The 18,001-nt window shown below is 57.2% G+C and overlaps 1 protein-coding gene across 2 annotated transcripts in view; it reads right to left on the bottom strand.

Annotated features, from left to right (window-relative positions):
* The window catches only part of LOC111157498 (Ran GTPase activating protein 1), a 30,706-nt gene that overhangs the window by 5,014 nt on the left and 7,691 nt on the right, over positions 1-18,001 (bottom strand). Inside the window, exons 3-12 of one of the 2 annotated variants that reach the window (XM_022518941.1) lie at positions 17,453-17,580; positions 13,913-13,972; positions 11,130-11,309; positions 7,962-8,096; positions 5,303-5,461; positions 4,193-4,306; positions 3,671-3,770; positions 3,487-3,571; positions 2,247-2,445; positions 1,226-1,345 (exon numbers count right to left, since the gene is read on the bottom strand). In XM_022518941.1, coding sequence (XP_022374649.1) covers positions 1,226-1,345; positions 2,247-2,445; positions 3,487-3,571; positions 3,671-3,770; positions 4,193-4,306; positions 5,303-5,461; positions 7,962-8,096; positions 11,130-11,309; positions 13,913-13,972; positions 17,453-17,580 — 1,280 coding nt within the window. The other variant, XM_022518942.1, reaches the window with a different exon arrangement.

Raw genomic sequence — 18,001 nt, 5'->3', positions numbered from 1 at the left:
CAGGAGATGACGACTGGTGTTAGAGGAAAAAGTGGGCCTTTCATCCCATGTATCACGGGAAGGAAGGAAAGAACACAAATAAACCATAAAAAGGACATCAGCCAAAATGCCAAGCCAGCTCGGAGAGCGGGCCCATCGAATTTCTCTGCATTTATCACTTATGCTCATCGAAACTGTTTCCTCATCTGTAACACTCGGTAGAAGGGTCCACATGGCGGGCTGCCAAAAGCCTTCAATACAGAACCATGTCGGAAGACTCAGGACGGTGCCTGGCAGACAGGAGGTGCCTGACAGCCGCCGCGGACGATCTGGGCGGTGAGCCAACACGCCAGGCTGCAGCAGGGGCCCGGCAGGCATGTGGCCTCCGCGGGAGCCCCAGGAGGACAAGGGTGGGAGGCGGAGCCTAGGTGTGTGCGCACCAGAGGGTCCTGGGAGAACTCCCTAACTCTCCAGGTGCCGCGTGCCTGCCCGTTGGGGGCCCGCGCGCGTTCCCAGCAGCGCATCACCTGCAGCCCCCGGGGGCAGACAGACACGTGGGTCACACTCGTGTTTCTGTGGGTTTAAAAATCAAACGTCTACGTATCTACCCAGGGGATACAAACACAGTGATTTGAAGGGGTCCCTGCACGCCGGTGCTTATGGTGGCAAGAGCCACTGTAGCCAAACTAGGCAAAGAGCCCAGCTGTGCATCGACAGATGAAGGGATAAGGATGTGCGATACATACAAACGGAGTACTACTCAGCCGTCCAAAATGGAATCTGTTACAATCCGCGATGACGTGGATGGAACTAGAGAATATCATGCTAAGCAAAGTAAGTCCGATAAAACCAAATATATGATTTCACCCATATGTGGACTTTAAGAAACAAAACAGATGAACACAGGAGAAGGGAAGGAAAAGAAAGAACAGAGAGAAAGGCAAACCGTTAGACTCTCACCTACCGGGAATAAACTGCGGGCTGCCAGAGTCAAGTAGGGGAGGGGACGGGGTGACGGGGGGCGGGCATTAAGGAGGACACTTGATCGCATGAACAAGGGGTGTTGAGTGCAACCAATGAGTCACTAAACTCCGCCCCCGAAACTAAAACACCACAAACACTGGGCAGCCCCCCATTCCCACTGGCAGCGTCCCCTCCCAAGCCCGGGCTCTGCTGGTCCCTGTCTTCCTGCGGCTCCAGAAACCGCAGCTCGCACGGGCCTGGAGCTGGCAGTGCTGTTACCCACCTGCTGGGCTATCAGCACCGAGCTCTTGGGTCCGAGGCGCAGCAGCTTCTCCGGAGAGGGGAAAGCCAGGAATGTGGAGACGTCTGCGGGCGGCGGGGTGGACAGCACGGGGGCTGGCTCCTGAGAGACAGGGGGCACAGATGGCTCTGGAGAGGTCCAAACCCAGACTCCTCACCCAGAACACGCACCCCTCACTCTGGGGCCCTAAGGCTCGGAGTCCAGTCTTCTCCCTCCCACTCACAGGCAGGCCCCCAAAGGCTGAGGGGCCCACAGACGCTTCCCTGACTGGCTCCTAGTGCAGGAGCCTCTGGGGTGGGGGCAAGCCCCCTCCTTAGGCCAAGTAGCTCCTTCCTGGGACACACGATGTCCCAGAAGTGACGCAGGAGGCATGTGGGGGCGAAAGGGGACCCCACCAGGAACTCGAGTGGAGCCGGGGGAAGCACCATAGGTGCCCAGCTGTTGGCTCGAATGATTTCCTAAACTGGGAAAAAAGTGAATTTCAACGTGAGCGCGGGGGTCCTCGTCCAACCCGTAGTTCTCCAGAAGCTGCACTTGGGAGTCTGTGAGGGAACAGACCACGGCCGTCCTGTCGACACCAGCCACTTAGTGAAGCAAGCGGGACACCAAGTGTCCCAGTTGGGCCACAGTCTCCAGAACGGGGGGCTGTCCCTACGGGTCACCTAAATGGATAGGAAAAGAGTTTCTATTTGTGCTGATTTTTACCCTATTCTTTCAGAAATATTTATACGTGTTTCGTAAGAAACAGTGCAGCCGCATAACACACGCTGTAACCCCGTCACAGCGCACAAATGAACGCCCCTGTGCCGGGGACAGCGTAAGCGGAGAGCAGAACAGCCACACAGCGAAGATCTTCTTCTTTTACTCACAGGCGTGTGTTTTCAAAAACACTTTGCACCCAGGGTACCTAAGCGGATTCCACACCCACCACCCCGTGAAGACACATCGGGATTTCACATCCGAGGGCCCGGGCTCTGACCCTGGCAAACGACAAGGAACTCACTCCACTGTTCGGGTCCAGAATCTTCCTTGACGGTGTGGATGGCTCCTCTCCTTGCCCCTGCTGTGGCTCTTCCTCCTCCTCCTCCTCTTCCTCCTCCTCCTCTTCATCTTCTTCCTCTTCCTCCTCCTCTTCTCCTTCCTCTTCCTCCTCCTCTTCTCCTTCCTCTTCCTCCTCCTCATCATCCTCGCCCTCGTCATCGCTGCAGAGGGGAGTTGGCTAAAGCAGACCCTCCCTGCCCAGTGGCCTACGTTGGCACCGAGGCCTGGCTGCACACACCCACACACCCCAGGCACGTGGGAGGGAGCCCGCAGAGGCCTGGGGGCGCAGCTGCTCCCGGGGTGGGGGGCCACGTGGGTCAGCAGGGAGCCCACTGCTCCCCCAAGGAAGCCCATGTTGTGAACACAGAAGAACCAGATCTCATCCCTGTCCCACATGGGCCCCAGTCCCACTGGGGAAACAGAGAAAAAGAAGAAAAAGGTCTGTCACAGCTGACTTGGCAGGAACACTGCCCAGGCTGAGATCCCAAGACTGAGCTACCCATGTCTCACTGCCCACAGAAAGCTGTGGCTGCGGGGGACAGGGGAAGGGGGGCTTCTGGGACCACGAGCCTCTTGAGGCCATCGCTGAGCCCCCGGTTCTCAGAGGCAGCACCGGCCTCGCCCCGAGGGGACGCAAGTGAGGGGCTGCAGGTGAATGAAGGAGACCTGGGGGCTAGGAGGACAGAGGGAACTGGATGCTGACGGCCCACACGACTCCTATCCAGACGGAGGAGACACCCCCGCCACCCCGGCCCCTGCTCCCCCTCCACGCGGGCCCCACAAACCCCGAACTCCCCACTCGCTTGTACCATCTTCCTTTCCAGACCCCGTCTCCAAGTCTGATTGTACAAACAATCCTGAGCGAGCCCAGCCCCCCACCCCAACCCTGACTTCACTGCTCCCCACCTGAGCGGTCGGCTCAGATCAAAGCTCATCCCTTCGGAAGCCCCCCACCCCCCCGCCCACTCACCCGCACCAAAGGGTGACCGTTCTCAGGCTCTTCCTGCCTCTTTGCTGAACACACACTAACCCAACGTTCCTGGCCCACCCGACCCGCCGGAACGAAGTCTGAGTCAGAAACCTTCACGGTCTCCTCGCACCCCTATCGCCTTGCAGAGCACCTGGCCCAGACAGGGGCTCAAACAGCGGTTTCGGAGCAACTAAAAGCAGAACCACAGGCGCCATGGCTCGCAGCCCCCTACCTGAGGGAGGCCAGCACCTTGGCCATGTTGAAGCCGTCCAGCACTTCCTGAAGCTGCTCGCAGCCCTCTTCTCCCAGTATGTTGCCTGTTCACGGGCGGGATGGGGGGGGACAGGAGGAAGGAAGGTCAAGAGGGCAGCAGGGCCCACCTGGCAGGCCCGGGCCAAGGCCACCGCCCCTCTTACCGTTGAGGTCCAGCTTCTCCAGCTCGGTCTTGTCTGCCACGGCCTCGGCAACGGCCAGAGCAGCATCTCTCTTGATTTCACAGAACGACAAGTTCAGCTCCTAAAAATAAGAGGAAGGAGTAGAGGCAAACAGAACTACAGGCCAGGGGACTGGGTCCTACTGTGAAGCCTCTGTTTTCCCCACGGGAGGGTAAGGCAGGCTCTCTCCTCCAGCCGGGCAGAGTAACACCTGCGATAAAAATAATGCCATTTCCCTCATGGCGTGCCAGGCGCTGGGTACGTTCTCTCACGCTATACCCTCATGACCTCATCGCTCCCTCCTCCCATTTCAAAAATGAAGAAACCGGCTCCTATCACACATCTGACAGGACTGCACAGCACGAGAAGGAAGCTGTGGAAGGACTGAGCCACGAACCCAGGCCCACCCGTCCTTCAAGACTACCCCAGCCCTGCCCCGACGGCAGCAACCCGAGTGTGTGGGAAGCCCAGCCCCTCGAGGGGAGACACAGGCGGTGCCGGCACCTTCAGCTTGGGCAGGCCCCCTCGCACGGCCTCTGCAATGGCGACGGCGCCCTTGGAGCGCACCAGGCAGTCCCCGAAGTTGATCACCTCCACCTGCCGCAAGGTCTTCAGCGTCTGCGAGGAGGAAGCAAAGGCCAGGGTGAGGGCGAGGGCCTCCGAGAGCTCATGGCTCACCCTGTCGCCACACTGTCGCCGTCCCTCTCACCTGGCCTTCCCCGAACTTAGTCAGCTTGCGTTCTCTCTCGGCTTCTGGTGAACCTCCCTCCACCCTACTTCTGTGCTAAGGCCAGAACCTTCTTGAAGCCCAAATCTGACCAAGTCGAACCCCCAACTTAAAACCCTGCACACCTATTACTCATGGGAGAGCCTCGGCGTTAGCAAGGGGCCCCCTCACTCCCAGTCCCTCCTCCAGCCTTTAGACACACCCTGAACCCTGGTCATTTCAAACCAGGACCAGTGGAACAAGGCTCCCTCCCACCTCGGCCTCCCCCATGCTGCAGATCCCTCTGCCCAAAACACCCTCCTCTGTCCACAGTCCGTGTGCCCTGCATGACTTGGTCAAAATGTGACCTCTTCCAGAAAGTCTTCCCTAAGTCTGACTTGAACTTCCTGTGTGTTCCCCTACCCTTGCCCACATGCTAACACCCCACAGCGGGGAGACTAGGCTTCCGTGGGGCTTGGGGCCCTGTGAGGTCTTGACAGCCAGCCAGCCAGGTTCTGGCCCTGCGCTCTCGCTGGCCTCTCCCCTCCCTCCTGGAACTAGGAGCTCCTTGGAGGCAGAGTCTGATTCAACGCTGCCTGGCCTGCACGAGGTACAGAGTTCAATTAACGGCTGATGAAAGAATCAATGAGAAAAACAGAAGCCAGGCAGCCTCTGAGAACAAATCCAGCACCAATAGCTGGGTGTAGAGGCAGCTCAGAGGGAGGTGGTATGGACATGCCCGAAAATGGCACAGGCAAGCCTGTGACATGTGCCCCACTCTGGAATGTTCAAAATAGCCGGGCACATACCTGGTGGAGGGGCAGAGGGGCTCACCTGATGAGGGTGTGTTCAAAAGGCAGCAGCCAGACCTGCTTACTTCCACCCTGACCCGGCCACGCCCGCCTTACCTTGGCCATAGCCACGGCGCCCTTCTCGGTGAAGGTGTTGTCGTTCAGGTTGATGACACGCAGCAGGGGGTTGATGGCGAAAGCCTGGGCCAGGGCCGTGACGCCGGGGTGATTGATGCCATTCTGAGGCATGTGGACCTCCTCCAGAGTCCCAATGATCTGTGAGGGGCAGGAGGGACAGAGCAGGGTGGTGGGCTCCCGAGCTATCTAGGGATAGGCCCCGCACCCACAGTATCCAGGGGAGGGGCTGCTGTCAGCTCGGGCCCAGGTTTGCCCGTGGCTATGTGGGGGACGGATCTCAAAGCACAGCTTTGCGCAGGGTTGTATCTGATCCTCTCCACAATCTCGGGAGAGAGACCTACCTGGACAGAGAAGACTAGGGATCAGAAAGGCTAGTAAGTAACTCATGCAGGGTCACACCGCTCAGTACACAGGTTCCTGCATCACACACAGGTGTCCTCTACCCCACAAGGACCCTGGGAGCTGGCCCAGGGGTCAGCCGCAGTCCGTCCCTGCAAACTGCACGCAGCTCCCGTGCCCGTCTTGCTCGGGGCTCTCCCGTGCTATTTACACAGCACAACCAGTGCCCCATGTTCCCTCCTGCTCTGCAGAGTGGAATCTTCTCCAACCACCTAGCTCTTGTTCAGCCCAACCTTCCGACACCTCCTTCTCTCTGCATGGAACACTGCATCCTTATCTGTGGACATTTTCTTGATAGAATGACTCCTACGTTGTCTTCCTGTATATACCTCTCATTTTGGACACCTCCTCCCCAAGGAGGGCTTCCAGGATCCCCCTGCCCAGAGGCACGGTCCAGCACTCTTCTCTGTGCACCCAGAGCACTGTCCTTCCTCTCTCGGTGTTTCTCATCCCGGATTATCGGTGCCACCTTCCTGTCTACACCCCACCAGCCTCTGAGCTCCCAAGGAGAGCCACGTCCCAGCCTCTAGTGCTACCAAGGATTGAGGCCAGGCCCACGAGGACTCTCCACCTAGGGGCCTTCTGTAGTTCCGCGGTGCCCAGAACAGCACAGGGGGTTCACAGATAAATGCAGGCAGGCAGGCCAGCGAAGGAGCCAGCGAAGGAATATTACCAGTCAGGGCTTCTCGGTATCTTCTGGTACCAGACCCTTTGGGCCATCTGCTAAAGCCCCTGGCTCCCTCCTGAACATACTTTAAAATTTTGAGATAAATCATACAGGACTACAAAGGAAATCCATTCAACTGGAAGAGAATCCTCAAAATATTTAGAAAAAACCCCAAATGTGTGCTGCAGCAGTAGATACCCTCCTCAGTACAGAGGCACCAAGTAACGGTACCCGCGGACAAGCCCACCGCTACCGCGATTCTGATGAGCAGGAAACAGAGGTTCCTACGTCTCTGTAACAACTGTGACTTGATGTGAAAAATCTGTGATTTCTTTTTTTTTCTTTTCTTTTTTTTTTCCTTTTTCTCCTTTTTTTTTTTTTTTCTTTTTTTTCCGTTTCAAAAAATCTGTGATTTCTATACCTGCCATAGTCACGGGCATTCTGAACACTGCTGAGATTTATTCTATGTTCATGATTCAAGGTAACACTACATTTTAGTTACTTTAGTGGTTGTCAACCATGCAATCTTCCCCCATCCACGTTCAAAGACTCCCTGAATTCCACCCACAGACTAGAGACAGCCCAGGGACCCTGTGTGAAGAGCCCTGCTCTAAGGGCACTGGAGGACGTCTGCCGGCGGCTCGCACTCACACAGCACACCATCTTCCCAGCCCACTTCCCAGCCCACCAGGGACCGCAACCGGGCGGGGGGGCAGGGGATGGTGCAGAGAAGGTGTAACCTTTAATGGCACAGTGTTCACAGGGATGGCAACCGGGCTCCCCAGCTCTGGCGGCAGCAGGAGCTCCCTGCAGCCAGGGGTCCAGTAAGACCCAGGGCACCTTCCGCTGCTATGCTCCCTCTCTACCCGAGGTGAGCTCCGGCAGGGAGACGGCGGGGAATGCCGCTCTGGCCTGAGTGTGGTTAATGCTGCCTAGGACACTGTTTGCCAAAGAAAACGTTTAAATTAAGAGAAAAGAAAGACTCCCAAGTTCCCAGGGCCTTGGGGCAGGCGTGGCCCTCTCACGGAGCTCACAGTCAGGGTCTCAACAGTGTCCTGGGGTGGCGGGGCAGGGCACTGGGGCAGCAGTGAAGGGTGAAGGGAGAGAATGGGAGGGGAGGCAGAGGGGATAGGGCACCTGAGCCACTGCTCCCCGGCCTCCCCCTCTCAAAGGTAAGTTTGATGACTCCATCTCTGTGCCCCACCCAGTCGAGGCCAGAGACATGGACCCTCTAAGAGCCCAGGCGAGGGCCGTGCCAGGCTGTCATCCCACTCACCGCTTGGGCACCCCGCTGCCACTTCTGAGCCCAGCAGACCTCACCCACCGAGCAGAGCAACCCCATAGTCTTCTCAAACACCACTCCAGGGAGCCGCCACCAATGCACTGGCAGTGGAGGACGGTGCAGAGGAATTCTGCCCCGCTGCAGAAGGAGCCAGCAGGTGCAGAGGGGGAAGCAACTCACCCTAGGCCTCCCAGCTCAACTCCAGAGCTGAATGTATACCAGCTTTGTCACCCTGCAAAGCTCAGCCTGTCTCGGGGCGTGGCAGGGCCAGGCATGCAGGAGCCACTCACCCCGAAAGCTTCTGCCAAGGCAGTGGCTCCATCGTTCTCCAGACGGTTTCTGCCAGCCACGAAGACCTTCAGGCCCAGCGGCTTGCCTTGGGCACTGGATTTCCGGTGACACTCAGTCAGAGCCGCTGCTAGGATCTGGTGGGGGGAAGGCAAGCGGCCCAGCCCTGAGGCAGGAAGCCCTGTTTTTCAACATCCCATGCTACCTACTGGTGGCAGACCCGGGGACAAAGAACGGCTCATAGGCACCATGTCATACCGCGCATGTGCTCAGCACCTTACAGCTGGCTCCGTGTGTGTGTCCCACTACCCTGTGGGGTCTAGCCTCGGGTGAGAGGTAGGGACACACACCCGGAAGGAAGGGAGACACCAACACGGAGAGGCCAATAGCAAGCCAGCTCCTGGGGAAGGGGCTTCCCGGTGAGCTCACTGTACAGCCAGAAGCCCTCCGTGGGGAGGACGGTGGTGATTCTCACTTTCCAGCCGAAGAACTGCAGGCTCTGAGAGGGACGGGGACATTCTTGTGGTTGTTAAACAAGTGGGAGACTGTAGACCAGAGCCCAAATCTTCTGGCACGTCTTCCACATCGCCCAATGCCTTAAGGGGAGCTGGCCGAGACCATGGCTCTGCCTCGCGCCTCGGACCCATGGCTTGGGAGGTGTCAGGAGATAGCGTGTACCTGGTGATACCCACAGAGCAAACTGCCGGCCGGCTGCTGGGAATCCGGGGACCGTGGTAAATAAGACGGGGCAGTCGCGAGAGTACGGGAGAGGCAACGTTCGGAGCGCGCCTCCTGGAGCACCCGCGCTCTCAACAAAGGTTCTTTCACACCTCATTTTAACATTTCAACAAACTGAGCCTAGGAAGCAGGTGGTATTGGTTTGACTCTATTAGCAAGGAAGCCAGGGCTCAGAGAGGGAACTGTGCCGGCCAAGGTCCCACGGCAAATGGGCAGGGGAGCCCCAACTGACAGCTGCGTCAGCCTGAATGCACAGCTCTGCGACTCTGGGGGCCAGTAGGGCCAGAAGGGCGACCACCAGCCTGACTCCTGGTGGGCTGTGCACAGGCTCAAGACTGTGGACTTCCGCTGTAACCAGCCTCCTAAGAAACTTCTGGAGAGGCGGGAACCAACTGCACCAGGGGATCCCATTCTCCCCGGTTCCTTCTGGGGCCACCATGGTAAGGCCACAGCACCTACTAGAGTCCAACCGGGAGACTCTGGGTCTGGAGAGCTCCAAGCACAGGGCTACATCTCACTCCCAGTGAGTCCTTCGGGCCCCTGCAGTTCAGTGTGTGTGGCACACAGGCCACAGTGAACGCATTCCAGCAGGAGGGACTAGATCCCGCGGGACCGGGAGACCTTGGCGCTTGCAGCTCCCGGGAGGCACAGGTGAGAGAGGCCAGCACCCACAAGATGCGACAAGAGGGTCTCACTGAATCAGAGTATGGGTGGTAAAGACAAGTACAAGTCAAATACCAGAGTGGAGGGCGCCTGCGTGGCTCAGTCAGTTAAGCATCTGCCTTCGGCTCTGGTCATCCTCCCAGGGTCCCAGGATCGAGCCCCACATTGGGCTCCCTGCTCAGTAGAGAGCCTGCTTCTCCCTCTCCCTGCTGCTCTCCCTACTTGTGTTCTCTGTCAGATAAATAAATAAAATCTTAAAAAAAAAAAAAAAAAACCCACGGGGCACCTGGGTGGCTCAATGGGTTAAAGCCTCTGCCTTCGGCTCAGGTCATGATCCCAGGGTCCTGGGATCAAGCCCCGCATTGGGCTCTCTGCTCAGCAGGGAGTCTGCTTCCCTCCCCCCTCTCTGCCTGCCTCTCTGCCTACTTGTGATCCCTGTCAAATAAATAAATAAAATCTTTAAAAAAACAAAAAACAAACAAACAAACAAAACCCAGAGTGGAGCTGGGCTGCTAGGGAGGCTCTCCTGGCCACAAGGTTCAGTCTTTGTCCCTGAGCCATGCCACACTCCTAGGCAGCTCTAGGAGCCTCAGGTCCCCTGGCTGGCCACGTGGCAGAGGAGAGCCGATGGTAAAGCTGGGGCACTTCCCAGGTGTGTCTCCAGCTCCCTCAGCACACCCTGCTCTAGGTTGGGCTGGACCTATTTTCTGTGCTGATGCCAACATGTTAATGTCTTCACACACGTGCACAGCTTATTGCCCAATTAGACGGGGGTGGGGGGCGTGGGGCTGGCGGGGCAGGCTGAGCCAGCCTTCCCTCCCATGGGGCAAGAGGCAGCAGGCACCCCTTGCAGGGGAGGCCGCTCTGGCTCCTCAGGCTGAGGCACCAGGAGCACAACACCAGCTCCTCTTGCTGCTCTAATGGGCACGAAAGAAGGTTCAAATCCCTTAGTCCCACCCCAGCGATGCCATCTGGGGACTTGACCCAAGATTTCTAACCCCAAATCCACTTAGGTAGAAAAATGGGAATAGCATCACCCCCTTCTTGGTGGGAGTGGGAGAATCAGGGTAATGCATTTAAGACATCTTCAGAGAGAAGACGTTCCCAGTTGATGTAGGTCCCCGTGTTCCAGCCTTTTTCTCCTTCTGATCAGAACGTGCAGAACGTTGAGTGGGGATAGGGAGGATGGGAACTGGCCTTTCTAGTGTCTGGGCCTAAAGGAGCCAGAATGGACGAAAAAAGAGAACCAGCTAGGTTGGGCTCCCTCAGTGCAGGCTCTGGGAAGAGAAGAGACGCCTTTCCACACAGACCAGCGGACCGGCTGGCAGGATGGGGGAGGCACCTCGGGCAAGGCCCAGTCCAGGAAAAAGGTGAGCTGTGCCCAGGCCTAAGCGGTTTCTCTTCCTGGGCTCTCTCCCCCACGCACACTCCGGGCCTCACGTGGCTCTGCACGCCGTTCCGAGGGCACAGCAGGTCTGGGATGCCCCAGCGCGGCGCTCTGCAGAGCCAGCAGACACTGCCTCTGTGTTGCCAAGACAACGCGAGAACTGGGGATGGTTGCTAGGCAACCCCACCCTCCAGGCCTCCACCTCCTCTCCCCACTGGCCACAGGCTGTTGCCTTTGAGGCCTTTCTCCTCTGGAGAGAAAAGCACCGGGCCAGCCATCCCAGATGGCGGCCACGGGCACATACTTCCTGCTCCAACGCAGCAGGAGAGCGGGCAGGCGGGCAGGGAGGGAGGGGACGTGGCGGAGGGCCCGCCGCACCCACCTTGCCGCCGCCGATGCCCATGCCACAGTTGTTGAGCTTGAGCTCGTGGAGGGTGAAGCAGGCGGAGCTCTTGAGCAGGGCCTCAAAGCCTCGCACACCGTCGGGCCCGAAGGCGTTGTCGCTCAGGTCCAGCTCCACCAGCTGCGCCCCGGCGGTGATGAGTCCCTCTCCTAGTGAGGTCTGGACACAGAGAAGGTTCGGCTCAGTTTCACGGACACCTCCCGGAGGCAGCTTCTATGCCAGGTCCCCCCTGCCCTCAGCGGGCACCCAGGCAGAGACAAAGACCATTTCACTACAGACTGTCCCTATTTTACACCCGGGACCAGAAACCCTGAAGAAGGCTCCAGTTCAGGTGGGGCATGGGGTCTGGTATGCAGGGGGTGGTGACAGAAAGCTTCCTAGCGGAGGTGGCTCTTGAGCTCAGCTGAATGAGAACCAGTCAACCGGACATGAGATTCCAGCCAACGGTACAAACGTGAACAGAGACACATAAGCGTGAGGCAGCATACTGCGTGTCTGGAGACAAGCAGTGGCCTCCGAAAGAGGCTGATACTTTAAGGAAGAGAGGAACCACATCAGGCTAGAGTCCTGGATGTCAGGCTAAGGACCGTGAACCTAAGCCTGAGAGCTCTGAGGGCTCTGATGTGGGGGGAGGGCTACCGAAGACACATCCCCCAAACCTGAGGAGGGCAGACTGGAGGCCGAGAGCCTGCCCAGGAGTGGGAGGCAGTGATCCAGGCAGCAGAGGAGGGAGCTGGCTGGCCAGGGTTGTGGGGGACAGAAGAGGAAACAGCCTCAGGTCGGTTCTAGGTCCCACAGAGGGAAGGAGACCTGCACTTCAGGGCACGGGCAGCAAGGAGGCAGGCCCCGCTGATGCCCCCAGGGTTCCTGGTGGTGACTGGGCAGATGGGTGTTTATCTCCAAGCCGCAGCCCAAGACCAACACGGCAGGATGCTATGCTCTCCTGGGAACGGGCTGGGCTGGGGATACCTACGGTTTCCCACGAAGAGACGGGTGAGGACAGGTGGCCCTGCCAGAGACTGAGGGCAGAAATAGGGCTGGGCGTGCATCCTGCACGGGGTTCCCAGTGGACAGAGTCAGGGAGGGGAAACGCTCTCCCTCCCTCAGCCACAAACAAGAAAGCGGAGGTACTTTCCAGTACCTTCTCCACCACTGCCTCAGCAACGGAGGGCCATTCTCTGGCTGCCCCTGCCCACAGAAGGGGGAGGGGCCTGGCCCCACTGACCTCCCGCCCTCCAGCTGCCAGAGCTGCGGAAACCCTCTGTGTCTGCCCTACCTTCCCTGCATCTTCTGCCTTTCTCTGAGCCCAAATTCTCTTTCCCCCTTTCTAAGACTCACTCTGGTCATCGTAATACGGAGATAAAAATACCTCCCTCAGAGGCGCCTGGGTGGCTCAGTCGTTAAGCATCTGCCTTCAGTTCAGGTCATGATCCCAGGGTACTGGGATCGAGCCCCGCATTGGGATCCCTGCTCTGCAGAGAGCCTGCTTCTCCCTCTCCCACTCCCCCTGCTTGTGTTCCCTCCCTATCTCTCTGTCAAATAAATAAAATAAATAAATAAAATCTTAAAAAAAAAAAAAACAAACCTCTCTCAAAGATCGAAAAACTTAAATGTTAAAAATCAGGTAAAACAATGCACACGTGGCCCACAGTTCCTATCTCCCAAGTACGTTTTCTTCACCCCCTCTTATCTAACTTTAAATTCTTTTACTTATAAACCCCCAAATGAATTTACTTAACCTACACCCTAAATCCTCCCTTCACCTGTTCTTGGTCACCCTTTGAGGCCGGTAACTAACAGAACCGGCTCCCAATGGGCTTCCTCAATCCCTCAACAGAGGAGCCCTCCCTCTGGGGTCCCCATTAGGGCACCTATCACTCCCTGAATGACCCTTAATTGTTTACTGGACTGAGGTGAATCATCATCATCATTATACTAACTTATTAGCTTATTAATACATTCATTCATTCAAATGGAAGCTCTATGCCCAATGTGGGGCTTGAACTGGACCCGAAGATGGAGCCATTTGCTCTACCATTGGAATCAGCCAGGTGCCCCCAGGCTAAGGTGATTTAGAAATGAAGGGAGTCCCTGGTCACCTTGGGAACAACAGTGCTGGCCAGAGGCATGGAGGTCTAAGAAGGCAGGCCCAGCACAACCAGGGTGAGAAACCTAGTAACAGACACTCATACCAATAATTGGCCAAGAACCTCACCCTGAAGGCTGGGCCCCATGTTACTGAAAGGCTATTTATTACCTGCCTCTTTCCTTGAGCCCCAGGCCAGCCACAATCTGCTCAGTGACGCCCCTTCCTGACCCACCCAACCCCAGGCTGGGAACCGGACCCAAGCCAAGGTGAGTCCCAGGAATGGGGAAATGGAAAGCAGAGTGGATGGAAGCCACCCACCACGAGAAGCAAAGGAACAGAACAGTGCAAAGGTAAGAGGGAGAAGAGTGGAGGGAGTGAGAGTCACAGTGGAGTGAAGCCACAAAGTTCGGGAAATGAACCCCAGGACCCCGGGGCTCTGCTGCACTGCCTGTGACTGGGCCTCGCGTCCCCAGAGGCCCGGCCCCTACCCTCTGGCTCTGTCACAGCCTGGACATCCACCTGCCGGTCAGGACACAGGCAGACGCTGCACTTGCTGGGCTTCCGTTCAGCGTCTCAGTCCCCCACAGCGTGAACAAGGTGTGAAAACAGACCTGGGAGTTACCAAAGGGGTCACGGTGCCCAGAGGAAGGGAACGGTGGCCCAGTGCACCTACCAGAGCTGGCGGGATCTCGGACCGCAGCCTCCCGGTGAACATGTCGCTCCAGTGGCATCGCTTTGGAAGGAGAAGGAAGAGAGGAGTCAGTAGAGGCCCGCAGAGGTGGCCTGCGGGCGACGCCTCACCCGTGCAACCCACGGGCTGCCGAGCATTACTATACTTTTGAAGTTGGGTTTCCTCAGCAAAACGCTTGTCCAGCTCTGGCTGAAGCTGGGGGTACCTGGAGGCCCCAAAGGCCACACACGGCTCAAAAGAAGTGTGGGGAAAACCCTGATCCGCCCAACCCTCTCGTTTTCCAGGAGAGAAAGCAGGCTGAGAAGGAAGAGACTGGCCCCAGGCCCCAAGCAGGCCAGTGGCAGGGCCAGGGCCAATACGCCAGACTCCCTGTTTCCAAAACCAGTTTCCCATACACTGGGCCCAAGCGACACGTGACAGGATTTATGTGGCAGAGGTGGTAAGCAAGCAATACAGGGAAGCCGGCAGCGAGGAAGTTACTCGTTTTTCAAGGCTTTTTTTAAGTAATTTCTCTGCCCAGCATGGGGTTCACACTCATGATCCTGAGATCAAGAGTCTCCTGCTCTACTGCCTGAGCCAGCCGGGAGCCCCCCGAGACTCTTCCCAGCCCTCCTGATCACCTCCAGAGGGCCGTCTTGCTTTGGGGCTGCTGGATCTTGCCCACCTCTCCACCTCTGGCTCGTCTGCCTTTTTGTTGTTTGTTTTGTTTTGTTTTAAAGGTTTTATTCATTTGACAGAGAGAGAGACAGCCAGAGAGGGAACACAAGCGGGGGGAGTGGCGGGGGTAGAGCAGGTTCCCCAACAAGCAAGAAAACCTAGGCGGGGCTCGACCCCAGGACCCTGGGATCATGACCTGAGCCAAAGGCAGACGCTCAACAACTGAGCCACGCAGGCGCCCCTTGTCTATGTTTTGAACAAAGCGTGAGCAGGCCTCATGCCCAGAAGGTTTAGGTGATAACCTTTAAGTGACGAGAATTTAATAATGCTATTTTGTTACTTTTATGGTAAAGAATACCATCTTCCATTTACACAAGGGATCATGTTTGCTTTTGAATTACATCAAAGTGAGCTGATTTTTTTTTTTTTAAAGATTTTATTTATTTATTTGATAGCGATTACAAGTAGTCAGAGAGGTAGGCAGAGAGAGAGGAGGAAGCAGGCTCCCCGCTGAGCAGAGAGCCCGATGCGGGGCTCGATCCCAGGACCCCGGGATCATGACCTGAGCTGAAGGCAGAGGCTTCAACCCACTGAGCCACCCAGGTGCCCCCAAAGTGAGCTGATTTAAAGAAAGTATTGGGTAAGGCCACAAAGGTGGTGGCCCTATGGCTAGACTGTGAGAAGACACAGGCCAGAGGAATTTGGTCTCTAAGCACACAGCCCTACCCTCCAACTGTGGCAGCTCCAGCCTCTCCTGGGAATCTGGGAATGATGGAAGCCCGAGAAAGCAACTTTCCCCTGAAAATCCAGTCCTTGGAATGTATAAACTAAATCCAACCTTAAGTACCAGGCAAACCGATTTCTGTAGAATTCTCGAGGCCTCCAGTAGAGCAAATCACCAACACACATGGAGCCTTAGGGGACAGTCTACATGGGTCTGCTCAGTGAGGTACACCTGAATGCAGGCGCTCAGGGCCAGGACAGGCAGCCAGAGCCTGAGCACTGGAACCCCTAACAACTGGCCTCTCACCCAGAAGCTTCCCCAACCCGGCTCTGATGGGCCAACAGTCAGCATGGGGTTTTGGGGCACAAGGATGAGGTTCCAATTCTGATTTAACCTGACTCCAGGCCTGCCACTCCCCACTCCCCATCTTGAATCCTCAGTATCCCATCTCTGCAATACAGCATTTGGCCTCAACAGTCTCTAAGTGAGAGTAGTTACTGCAGAGCTATGAGGCTGGGCTGTCATGTGGGCCCAGTCCCAGCCCCCTCCTGACCCGTGTGGCTCTGGACCTCACCTCTCTCATCTGTCAAGACCTAGCTTGCGCCTGTGTCCAACAGGAGAGGGAGCATCTTCTCGCACACCAGCACCCTGGCGAGCATTACTGGGGTCAAGGGTAGCTCCCACCTGCCCCGGCCCTGACCCAGTGGGGGCAGGGTGACTCAAGGCCCTGGGCCTGCACGGGATGACACAAAATGCATGTGGCACTCTTGCGGCCATGCTCTCTCGTGACACAAGCCTGCATCTGCTCACCACGGCAACCTCACAGGGAAGAAAAAGGTTTCATAAAGGAGCCCAGACTCAGAGCGGAACTTGGTGCAAGCCCACAGAACACAAGGTGGCGGTACTGGGGCTTGAACCCAGACCCTCGGATGACAAATCTCAGGCCCAGGTCTTGTGTCCTCTGTTCCTGCCCTTCAATGGCCAGTGCGGAGGGTCGAGTTTTTTCCTAGGAAGATGTCCCCGTGTCTGCTCAGGGAAACGACAGGCCGTGGGCAGAAGAGAAGATGCACCTAGCAACTAACCTGACCGTGATCCTCCTGAGGAAACAGACGGTAAGGGTCGCCCCACGAGCCAGCTCCAGGGCCGCACTGGGCAGATCCACGCCATCTGCCCTCGGCCTGCGCCCCTTCCCTTCAGCCACCACAGCGGGGTCAGGAAAGAGCAGCAGACTCCGGAGTGTGCCATGCTGACCAGCATTAGGATCTTGGGCTGTTTACTCAGCTCCTCTGAGCCTCCGTTCCCCTGACTTACAAACAGACCCAGTCTTTCTCATCTGGGGTGCCCCAAGGACTGAGGACACGTGTCCTGCGTGCACTGAGCACCATCTGCAGCCAGAAAAGCGGGTCTCCCCTGCCCACGCCTCTGCACACTGGGATTCCCAGGAACGGAGAGCACACAGGGACTCCCCCATGACATTTGAAACACCTGATACCCCAACTCTTCTCACCGAGCATCTCGAGGGACTGCCGTTTAGTGGGACCCCCTTTAGGACACAATGGAATAGAAGGATCCCTGTGCCGGCCCAAGGGGAGCACTGCTTGGATCTAACCTTTAAGAAAGAACCCGCCATTCAGAATGAGGAGCGCAGTACCTTCCCAACCACCCCCGCCCCAGCTGCTGAGCGGAGGCCTGGCCACTTCTGCCCAACACGCGGCTCTTCTATGGGCACTGTTTGCTCTGGGGCTCCCGGCTAGGAAAACTCAGTGCCAGAAAGGCCCCATGGTCCAAGGCACTGGTGGCCCAAATCTGGGCCCTTCCCTCCTCACAGATGCCAAATCTGCAGCGCCAGCTGAAGGCTCACCCTGTCCAGTTCTGCTTCACCCCCTTCATCCTTCACGCGCGTTACCTGATGAAACTCTGACACTCCTGTCTGTCACCGGGGGATCCGAACGGACGCATCACACAGGGAGAGGTGCCCTGGCCAGGGCTGTGCTCTGGGAAGGCCAGAGCAAGGGGAGCTGTTCATGGTGACCACCAACAAGGCAGGACCTAGGAGGGTCTGGACATAGGCAGGGGCTGTGGTGGCGTGAGTGGAAGCTTGGCCCCAACCATTCTGGGCCTGCTCACCATGCGGACCTCACCTTCAACTCTGACTTCTTCTCCAAGGCCTTGGCGATGACCCTGGCTGCCTCCACGCCCACCGTGTTGCCCTCCAGGCGCAGAGCCTCTAAACCATCAAAGTCTTCAATCTCTTTAATCACGTCTTTGGCTGCGAAGGACCAAAGAACAGAAACTTAGATTTTGGGAGTCACGAACAACTGAGGCAGAACAGAGTCCGGCCACGACCTCTTCACTCACAATTCCAACAGCAGTAATAGGCCTGCCGTGTGCCGGGCCCTGGCTTGCAAAGGAGAATCAGGCAGGCTCGCAGTCTAGCAGGGGACATGACTAAAAAGAAAATTCCTCTGTACTGAGTATTAAAACAGGCTGGGATGGAAGGCTTGGGAGCCAAAGGAAGGAAGAAGCTGGCCACACGGGGCGAAGAAGGGGCTTGGGGCACCTTATGGTGGCGTGGGTGGAGCCTTCCTGCACAGGGAGTACACGAGGTCAAGCAGAGAAACGGCATCCAAGTGAGACTCCAGCAGGTACAATAACAGAAAGGCTCTCAGTGTTACATGATTCATGTGTGG

The sequence above is a fragment of the Enhydra lutris genome, unplaced genomic scaffold (genome assembly GCF_002288905.1).
Source record: "Enhydra lutris kenyoni isolate GAN:26980312 unplaced genomic scaffold, ASM228890v2 scaffoldscaffold55, whole genome shotgun sequence".
Lineage (NCBI taxonomy): Eukaryota > Metazoa > Chordata > Mammalia > Carnivora > Mustelidae > Enhydra > Enhydra lutris.
The sequence above is the reverse complement of the archived record's forward strand: the minus strand, read 5'-3'. Positions and strand labels throughout refer to the sequence as shown.